The sequence below is a fragment of the Raphanus sativus genome, chromosome 4 (assembly GCF_000801105.2).
Source record: "Raphanus sativus cultivar WK10039 chromosome 4, ASM80110v3, whole genome shotgun sequence".
NCBI lineage: Eukaryota > Viridiplantae > Streptophyta > Magnoliopsida > Brassicales > Brassicaceae > Raphanus > Raphanus sativus.
In genome coordinates, this window is record NC_079514.1 from 4,843,808 (window position 1) to 4,855,018 (window position 11,211).

At 26.4% G+C, this 11,211-nt stretch overlaps 1 protein-coding gene across 1 annotated transcript; it reads right to left on the bottom strand.

Moving 5' to 3' along the window:
* Positions 1-9,442: 9,442 nt before the first annotated feature.
* On the bottom strand, positions 9,443-10,260 carry LOC130510479 (uncharacterized). The gene is made up of 2 exons (XM_057006823.1): positions 9,921-10,260; positions 9,443-9,816 (listed from the first exon to the last, which is right to left on the bottom strand). The coding sequence occupies exons 1-2, from the start codon at positions 10,213-10,215 to the stop codon at positions 9,638-9,640; spliced, it is 474 nt and encodes a 157-aa protein (XP_056862803.1). The 5' UTR covers positions 10,216-10,260; the 3' UTR covers positions 9,443-9,637.
* Between the last annotated feature and the right edge of the window lie 951 nt (positions 10,261-11,211).

The following is an 11,211-nucleotide window of genomic DNA, read 5'->3' on the forward strand; positions in this document are numbered from 1 at the left end:
TTCTCAAAAACCAAATTTTATATAATAAGATTTTTTAAAGCGCTAAAAATATAATTTTAAAAGTTTATGTAATAATTATTATTCTTTTCTAAAATCCTTAAAATTTGTAAACATTTTTTTGTACTAATATTTTTCTCTTTCTAAATATTTTTAAATCTTAAACAAAAGAGTTTTGTATTATATTTTGACACATGTCATAGTTTTAAATTTTATTGACACATATCACGATCATGTTAATTAGCAATTTTAAAGAATCAAACTCTATATAGTTCAATTATATAAAATTAAGATTTTACTTCATTAATATTTAGTTATATGTGTTTCTTAATTTTTAAATTTTTATTACTAGATATTTTTCAGACAACAACATAGTATATACATGAATTATCCTTTTATTTTAAAATCTATTTTTGGAATCTGAAAAACCACTTCAAAAATAATAATATATTTCTTTTTCGGTCAAATAATAACTTAATAATATTTTCTCGCTCTTTTTCGTGGGTTAAATTATAATTTATCTTTTTTGTGGGTCAAATAATAGTTTATCTCATTTTTATTTTGGTTAAATGATAATTTGATTCTTTTTTGTGGGTCAAACAATACTCTGTTTCCTTTTTTTGGTCAAATGATAATTTGATTCTTTTTTTGTGGGTCAAACAATAATCTGTTTCACTTTTTTGGTCAAATAATAATTTGACTCCTTTTTTGGGTCAAACAATAATCTGTTTCACTTTTTTTAATCAAATAAAACTTACCTTACTTTTGTTTTGTGGGTCACACAATAACCCACTTTCTTTTTCGTGGGTCAAATGACAATCTGCATTCTTTTGTTGTAGGTCATATAATAGTTTGTCTCCTTTTCTGTGGATCAGATAATAATCTGTCTTCTGGTCAAACGATCACTTTCCTTATTTTCTGTTTTTTTGTCAAATAATAACTAGCTTAGCAAGTTGAAGAAATCGCTATCTCAAAACCTCTATTATAAGAACCCTGAAAATCTCTCCAGCTTGCTTTACCATAGTTTTAGTTAATAAAGCAAAGATTAACCAAACAATAAAATGAATAAGACAATCTTTCTTCTTCTCTTGTTCTTGGTCCTCTTCTTTTTTCACGCGTTTGCGTTGACAAGTGTCGAAAGTAACTGGAATCCTATCATGGATGTTAAGGATTCTAAGTGGACTCCCATCAAGGACGTTAAGGACCCTCACATCATAAAGCTCACTGAATTTGCAATCTCTGAGAATTTCAGACACACCAAACATATATTGAAGTTCGTCTCGGTTGTTAAGGGCGTATTTCTCATTGCATATATTGATGGCGATAAGTTTATGTCGTACCAAATTGTGTTCACGGCCAATGATGGCGGCAGCAGCGGAAACAAAAACTACAAGGCAGTTGTAAATGAGCAAAATTCAGGATTGGAACTCGCGGGATTTGTTCCATGTGAGGATGATTTCTTTAAATGTAAAAAGTTCGAAAATATAGCTATATAAAAAATAATAATAATAAATGGCAAAATACAATAATTTCATCGCTTTTTTGAAACTTGATATTCCTGTGGATATTCTTCTATCTTTTATAAGTATAATAATGCAAGAGCATTCTCAGAACTCCTCTATTTTAATCCAAACACACTTAAAGATAATCCAAATGCACGTGAACAATAACAAAAAATTAAACGGAAGGAACCAGTACAACTTTAAGCATATACGAAGATTGGATAATCACATAGCAGATCTGATCAGCTAGAAACTCCAACTCTTCTTATATTGTAAAAATGGTTATCTTAAAGATGTACTTTAATTCTCTTCTTGTAAAAACTGTTTTTATTATCAATATAAAAATAATTGACAAAAAATGTTGATATTTTAATCAAAGTAGGAATTTTGTTAATTTGATATATATGTTTTTTACTTTTGTTTGGTTTTTCTCTTTTTTTTTTGTCATTGATTGAAAAAAAAAAGTAAAAACATATTTTTCAAATTAACAAAATTTCTGCTTTTGTTTAGTTGTATGATATTTATTTTTTGTTTGATTTTATTCTTTTTCATAGTTACACTTCCAAAAGAGAAATTTTTTCCTTTCTTTTTTCTTTGAAAATAATTATCAAGTTTGGAAATAAATCATATAATATTTAATGCTTATTTTATTCTGTAAAAAAATCATTCTTAGATATTGTACTGAAGATGTTTTTAGATACTAGGTGAATTGTCCGCATATGCAGGCATAATTTTCTTATGAATGTGGACATAATTCTCTTATGAATATTTATTAAATTATGTTATATTCAATAATAAACCAATATGATAATTTATTATTTATTTTTTGTGAAAAGATTAAATCAAACATCATATTATTTATAGGTTTTATTAATATTTAATTATAAATTGTTTAAGAATTTATTCTTTTGAATTTTATAATAAAATATTATTTCAAAATAACAACACAATATATAAAGATTATTTTTTTAAAAAAAAGAGTCGAATATTATTAATGTAAAATTCGTTTCTAGTTATATAATAAAAATATATAAAATTAATTAAAGGTAACAATGACATTAGCCCCTCAAATTTTCAGCGTGAGATCTCCGTTGCGAAAAATCACTTTGAAAATAATAATTATCTTCTTGTAAAAACTGTTTTTAATATCAATATAAAAATAATTGAAAAATGTTTATATTTTAACCAAAGTAGAAATTTTGTTAATTTGATATATGTGTTTTTACTTTTGTTTAGTTTTATGATATTTATTTTTTGTTTGATTTTATTCTTTTTCATAGTTACACTTCCAAAAAGAGAAGTTTTTCCTTGCTTTTTTATCTGTGTGTGAATGATTTTTGTTATTGTTGTTGAACATGAAATTATGATATATAGTTAAGTTGTTGGCGTTGACAAAAAAAAGTTAAGTTGTTGGCTGTAGGGGTTTAGGGTCTTTATCCCTTAATAGGTTTGCTAATCCCCAAGAGCCTGGTCCTAGGAATTTATAGACTAGAAGCAAAAGAAAAAAAATAGGCCACTTTTTAGGAGAAAAAAAATTGAAGGAAAATAAAAAGATAATATGGTGAGATGGATCCTCGATCCCAGGTTGGTTAACGTGATATGGAGCACAGAAACCGCTAGGCTACTGAAGACTTTAGTATTTTTGTTGCCGAAAATAACTTATATATTACACGGCTTGAAGCAGCTGCTTCCTCTGCTTTGCCCACGGGCCCGGCACTGCTAATCCCTAAAGGTTTATAACTCACTCTTATGTTTTTTTTAATTCGATATATTTGTCTTCTATAAATGGCATATTTGCATGTGCATGTGAATATTAGGCGATGATGCACTGGAACTGGGTCAAATTTACCAATACTATGTCTTGGACCCACCTAACAATATGATTATGCTACTATGATTATGCTACTTCAAGTTTCAACTAGCCTTCTTAACAGCGAATTTGAATTTTGGGTAAAAATATTAGTTGAAATTAAGTACTACTTTTTGAATTTTAATATACATATTTATATCAAAAACTAAATCATTTAGTATTTTCATATTTAACTCTGACCCGCTGTTGAATCGGTCAATCCGATAATCTATATATTAATCCGGTTCAATTTAATGAAAAATTATTTAATTAAAAATCGGATTTATCAGAGAAAACTGATAATATTTCAAAAATTAAAAATTTATATATTTTTAAATTGTACATAAATTTGAAAACTATTAAATTTGTAATTTTTGTACTTTAATGAATATTTTATTATTAAAATGAAGAAAATAATATTAGAGAAAACCAGAATTTATTTATATTACAATATTAGTTTGTTTTTGTTATTTATATTGTTTGAAAAATAAGTTTAACGATGTCTCAAGGTATAAGAAATATTTCAAAAACTCTATTTGTTACTATTTTGAATATATAAATTTAAGTTGTTGGCGGTAAAATAAAGATATATTAACAACTTAGTTAAAAAAAAAATTGGTTAAATAATTAATATCTAGAAACACTACTATTTGTTCCTATAAATAATATCATTTTATAAATGAAATGACTAAAGTAGATGTTATCGCAAATAAATAGATTAAACATTATTTCTGCTTTCTGTTTACAAATGTAATATAAGCAAACTCGTATGAATTTTACTTTTCGTTTCTTGTTAACAACACACGATATTGAATAGAAATATATTATATGTCATCTATACTATATACTTTAATTACAATAATATATCGTAAATAATCTTACCGTATGATTGTATATAGTCTAAGGGAAATATATGAGCGCATTTAATGTAGCATTGTATATTTGTTATTTAAATATTATCATAATTAGACTATATTCTAGGATGATTAATTTATACTATTAAAAGGAAAACAGTCTTGAAAAGTCGACTTATGCAAGTTGTTTGGATCCTTTCATTTGACTAACTATTATTTATGACAAGATATGAGCCTGTTGCGTTGCAACGGTTGTTATCTGATGTTTTAGTTTAATACGAAAACATAAAATAATAACTATTATTATAGTTTTATGATTTTTTTTGCATACACTGTGTGATATTTATTTTATAATTAAAACCCAATTTTCACATATAAATTCAAGTTAATATTTATATTTTATAATCATAGTGCATAGATGAATGTTATAAACTTTGTACTTAAGATTAAATAATATATTATACTTAAACGTTTTAACTCAAACACAACTCAAAATAAAAAATTAAATGAAAAGTAAAATGAAATGTAAGTCAAATACATCAATCTAGCCAATGACAATATTATACATATTCTTATGTACTTATAACTTAATGATTTACTAAATAAGTTTTTAAAAGTTTATTTTGCTAGGATATTTTAAAAAGGAAAACATTCTATTTTTTAGATCTCCTTTTTATTTACAATTAAAAATAAAAAATAATATTAAATACTCTTTTACATTTTTGTTTAAAATTTTAGAAAAGGAAAATCGGTCATATACTCTATTATAGTTATCTTCTCTTTAGAATTTCAGGAAAACAAATTGTTATCAATATATATTTTTATCATATTTTTTATCAATTTTATAATTCTCACTATATATATTTAATCATATTAATTAGCAACTTTGAAGAACCAAACTCAATATAATGTTTTACAATTATATATTCCTTAGGATTTTAGTAAAGAAAAGTAATATTCCTTATGATATATTAAAAAGGAAAATTTCTACAAAAATTTCTACGAAACTATTTTCAAATTATTATTTTATACTATTAACTAAATTTTACAATTACTGTTTTATAAAAGTCGTTTTTATTATCTTATATATTAGTATATATATTTTTAATTATTATATATTTTAACATATATCACAATATTAAAAGGAAAATTACTATCAAATAGTATTTTGCAATTATATTTTTTTAAGATTAAAAAAATTCTAAATTGTTTTTAATTATTATATATTTTAACAGATGTCACAATATTAAAAGGAAATTACTATCAAATAATATTTTGCAATTATCTTTTGTTTAGGATTTAAAATTAGAGAATTACAATAAATAATATTTATAATTATATTTTTTAAACATATTTTTGTGATTATTTTATGACACATGTCACAATCTTGAATATAAAAATTAGTAATTTTGAAGAACCAAACTTTATATAATAAGATTTATTGTGCTTGTAGGATTTTATAATTCGTTATTGTTTAATATTTTCTTTTTTTTAAATTTTGATATTTATATTTATAATTCTCTTTCCTTAGTATCTTTAAAAAATATATTTTTTTGTAAAAATAAAAGAAGTATTTTCAAATAGCACTTCACAATTTTTTGTTCAGAATGAAAAGAAAAATTACAATCAAATATTTTAACAATATATAATTGTAAAATATTATGTAATAGTAATTTTCCTTTCTAAAATCCTCTAGAGAATTGTAATTTTCCTTTTATAAAATTATAAAAAGAACCTTAAAATACTATTTTTGTAATGAAAATTTTCTTTTTTTAAATTTCTTTTAAATTCTAAACAAAAGATTGTATCATATTTTTGACACATGTCATAATCTTAAATATTTATTGACACATGTCGCAATCATGTTAATTATTAACTTTGAAGAACCAAGCTTTATATAATAAGATCCTACCCTAATTTAATCTAAATATATCATAATCTGAGTATCTAAAATGATCTCATTTAAACTCAATATATGATTTTCATACAGCCCGTATTATACATAGTTTTAAATTAAAAGACTTCTTATCAAAACGTGACTGATTAATGACAAAACAAAACGTGAATGATAAATCCAAATACCAGAATGATAGTTTTTCCTGGTGGCTCACAATCCATCTCTTTTGCAACATCCTTTCAACAATCGTTATATCCCATAGCTTCTCCGATTTGGTCCAAATCAAAGAAGTGCGAGGAGTTTTGAATTTTTGTTTTTGTCTTTTTGAACCTCAAAATTGATATGTATATGCATATTCACAAGTTTAGAGTATAAATAAGGAAAGAAACGCAAAAGAACTGAAAAAAACTGAAGAAATTTCATGGCGGCCACGAAAAATATTTGCAGAAACCCTAACTGCTTTAAAGAAGAAGACGAAGATATAATTATAAAAATGCCCTTCATTAAAAAATCATGAAAAAGTGTTTGAACCAGATGCTAATGGAACCACTTCCCGTTGGACAAATAACACGTAACTTCGTTGAACAAATAACACATAACTTATCACCAGACCACGCTTTTAAATGCTTTTAAAATATGGAAGATGCATTTTTGATAATAGTTTTATCAAAAATTAAAGAATCACAAGTCAAACAGTTATTAAATTTTAAGTACTACTAAAATGTATGCCAAAATTTTGAATTAATATTTTTAAAAATATCATCAGATTTATATGATATTTTATTGGGTCAACCAGTATCATATGACAGGTTAATGATTATTTTTTACCGAGTTTTATCGGGTAATTACATATTGAATTTTAACTTAATCCAGATTGGATTATATACGGATCACCGAATTTATCAATTCGATAGTGGGTTTGGATTGGAGACAAAAATATTGCTAAAACTATTAAAACCTACAAATTCATACTATTAAAGAATCACAAATCAAATAGTTAATTTAATTTAAAATACTATTAAAAAGTACTGCAAAAGTTTGAATTAATAAATTTTAAAATATCATAATATTTATATGATATTTTATTGGGTCAACCAGTATCATATGACTGGTTAATGATTATTTTTATGAGTTTTATCGGGTAATTACATATTGAGTTTTAACTTAAACCAGGTCGGATTATATACGGATCACTGAATTTATTAATTCGACCGCAGGTTTAGATCAGGTTCAAAAAGATTTCTAAAACTATTAAAAACCTATAAATTCATACAATTAAATTAACCAAATCTACAAAACAAATCTTATGTCTCACCAGCTCAACAAATATATCTCTTATGAAATTCACATAAAATACAAAGATGTTGTTATAACATAAGAGTGTACATAAAATATACATCAAAACCAAAACAATAATTCATATCAATTGTAGTTAACCAAAAAACCTGTACTTTGGCTAATTCATATCAAACATTGTTAGTTATCTGAAAAACCCGCATTATCTGAAAAAAAACCGCATTTTCGAAGCGCGGATAAAAATCAAGTTATCAGAGAAGTCACAATTTTATTCACTTGTGATATTTAAAAAAATGGACTTTCGCTAAAATAACTTATCATTGTGTTCTTTGGGATTTAATCCGTCGTATCTTCTCCGTCCCGATGTGGTGGTCACTGCGCTTTTTGGTTATCCAGGCCGTGCTCAGAACACGTGGTGACCCAACCTGCTGTCTCCTCCCGTCCTCCGTCTTCATGGCCTAGAGCTCCAATCGTAGTCCTCTGCTTCGTCGCGACCAACGAGCTGCCTCTTCAAGCCACCGTCCTGTTACACCTCGACAATAGCTCGCCTTCGTCGCTTTTCTCCACCACGGGATCTCTGGTCGTGACAGATCATCTCTTCTCCATGCTCAGCTCCACCGTCGTTTCCGTGCTCATCGTCGGAATCAAGTCACGGCGTCGCGTCTCCTCCGCTCCTCCGGGACAAGCTCTGTTCGTGTTCATCAATGGAGATATTTCTTCATTTTGCAAGACTGTGTCCTTTAGCTTTTTAGTTCTTTCTTTTTGGCCACAGACTTTCGAGTTTGCGGATGAAACCCATGAATTAACCCCAAACTTTTTAAATCTGCAGAACAGACCACTAGATTTATGAAATATTTGAACAATATCTTAATTTTCAAAACAATTTATGTAAATATTTTTAATAATTTCGTAATTAGCAATGAACTATTATTATGTATTAATATATTAAGTTATTGTTTATAAAATGAAAATTAAAATTCTATTTATTTTATCTATTTTATAATAATAATAATTCATGTTAAAATATAATTATTATATTAAACTAAATATGATAAAGTTATATTAAGTTGATAAATTTATAAATTTTATTTTCATAAATAAAATTTATTTATGCTAAAAATATAATACGATGACAAACCGAATTAACATTCGCAAACTAAATAATGCATGTACAAAAAATAAAATATCTTATATTTTTCTATATACAATATTATACTAAAATGAATAAATGTAGAAAATATTGCTAAAAGATGATTCGTCTTTCAAGCTTGGCGGCTCAAAATTGAACATAAATTTAATACAAAATAATTTTGAAATATGTTGTTTAATGCATATATTATTTTTTAATAAATAAATAAAAATACAATAAGATAAATACATAACAAGGAGACGGTTTTAACAAATTAATTAATTATAAGATGTAAACTATATCGTTAAACATAAATATATTATTAAAACTAAAAATGTATACCACTAATGATCTAAATAAATATATATGTATATAAAATTGAAAACAAACACCCGCACGGTTGTGCGGATCCAGATCTAGTTAATATTAAATGTTAGGTGAAAATGCAAAATAAGTATAAACTATAGTTTTAAAAAAGAAAATTTACCTAGAAGCAAGTTAGGTTTAAAGTTATGCTTTGGTTTTAATAGTATTGAAGCTCTACAGACATATCAATATACTAGTAAGTTAATGTGATTCCGTTTAAAAGTTGACGCAATAACTCGAAGGCATGCATTCGTTCTATCCGTAAGGCTCTCACAGTCTTCCCATTGATAACGGACGTTGAGTTCTTCACTTTTCACCAGGGTTGGAAGAAAAAGCATATCGCGACATCGCGTGTTTAATAATGCAAAAATCAAAAATTTCTTTAGAATATACTAGAATTCTGTAAAACGAATCATTAGTACATGTGCTATCAGGATTTGACTTTTAGGACATGGAATAATTTTCGTATATAGTGTATATATGGTTTGCGTATTACTAGCATTGCGTCGACCGTCCACTATGTGAGGCTCGTTCCAAAATAATCCACTCACAGAAACTGAAATTATTTTTCTTTATCGATTTCAATTACAAATTATAACCATTGCATCACAAAACGAATTTTACTTCTTTTCATAATTGTCAACATAATTTTTTTAGTAATGGCATAGAAAGCAACCTGATAAGAGTGAAAACAGAAACATATCAAAAGCAACCGGAAATATAATTTATTTATCATAATAAAATGTTTTATTTTTTGGGATTCTCCAAGTAAAAGTTGCGTTTCTCTTCCTCATCCATGTATAAGGTAACATGATAAGCCTTGCCGAGTCCCATCGGAGTTTTGAAGTAGATCTTCTCGCTCTTTGGCTCCTTCAAAGTCATCTCCACAATCGGTACCCACATTAACATCTGCTTACTCTTCACCCCTATATTTAACAATCAACATACACACACAATGACACACATATATACATAGTTATATAAACCTATGAATCCATGTATATGTATAATTATTTGAAAGTAATGGTACCTGTCATCTTCTTCATACAACCCTTGTCGACATATGCGGTGACCTCAACAGCGTAAGAAACGCGAGTCTTGGTGGCTTCGAAGAAATGTTCGTAAGGAGTGCTTTGTTTCATCCACACGAAACCCGTGGCTCTAACTCTTCCACACTCCACGAGGTTCTTCAAAGGCATCACACCTTTTGGAAACCCTAGCTCCTCTAGAAGCTCCACCGACTTCTTGTAACACTCCTCCGCTCCATACACGATCGCAGCTCCTGCTCTCTCCCCTCCAACCACCACGACTTCCTCGCTCCCCATTTGATCAAGAGATTAGAGAATTCAGGAAGACACAACTGTATGTCTTCTTCGAATATGAAGAGGAGATTAATATAGGCTTTTGGAAAATGTGACAATTTAATTAAAATAAAAAAGAATTAAGGAGATATTAGAAGATGGGACAGGTAACCGGTGGGTTGTACTTGTATCGGTATGAGTCATTATTTGTTTGCTTAATTCTCTCTCTTGTTGCTTTCATGTTGTTTCTGTTTGGTTACCTAATTTCCCATATATATTGTTTCTATTTTATAATAGTGTCATTCTAGCATTTTCTCTTCTTACACAAAATTGTCACTTTATAATTTCAATTCAAAATAATAATTACTTTCAATTTAAAATTTATTGTAAACTTTATTGATTTTATAAATAATTTTATTATCTCAAAGTACTATATATTAGTTAAATATGTGTAATTAATAATAAAAAATTAATACGTTTCAAATACTATTTAATATATATGAAAATGCTAAAGTAACACTTATTAAAAACAGAAAGGATATTTTTTTTGTAGAAGTCAAATATTTATTTCTACTGGAAAGTCAAAATACTAACAAATATTTGATAATTTTAATATTATGTACACAAACTTTTAGTATAAAATATAAATCGTCCTTAATAAGTAAGACATTTACGGGTTTGGGGAAGGATTTCATATGAAAAATATAAATTTACTAATAAATATTTGATTATTTTTAATATTTCAATACACTGACCAAATATAAATCGTTCTTAATAAGTAAGCAATCTACTGGTTTTAGAAAGGATTTCATAAGATAATAGGTGTTGGGAAAGTTTTAAAATATTTTGTATTTATTCTAGTCTGAATTATGGTGTCAAAATTCAACAATCATATAATATTAAGTGGTTATAATGTTTTGTCAAAAACCTGTCTATAATCTATGAATTAAGAATTTGTTACTAATATTATGCCAGACATCTAAGTAAATTAGATCAAATTATAGTTGGTTTAAGTAAGAT

Coding starts and splice junctions, on each gene's coding strand:
- LOC130510479 (XM_057006823.1), bottom strand. CDS start 10,215: ATGGGGAGCGAGGAAGTCGTGGTGGTTGGAGGGGAGAGAGCAGGAGCT. Junction 9,817..9,920: donor TTGTATGAAGAAGATGACAG/GTACCATTACTT, acceptor TGTTAAATATAG/GGGTGAAGAGTAAGCAGATG.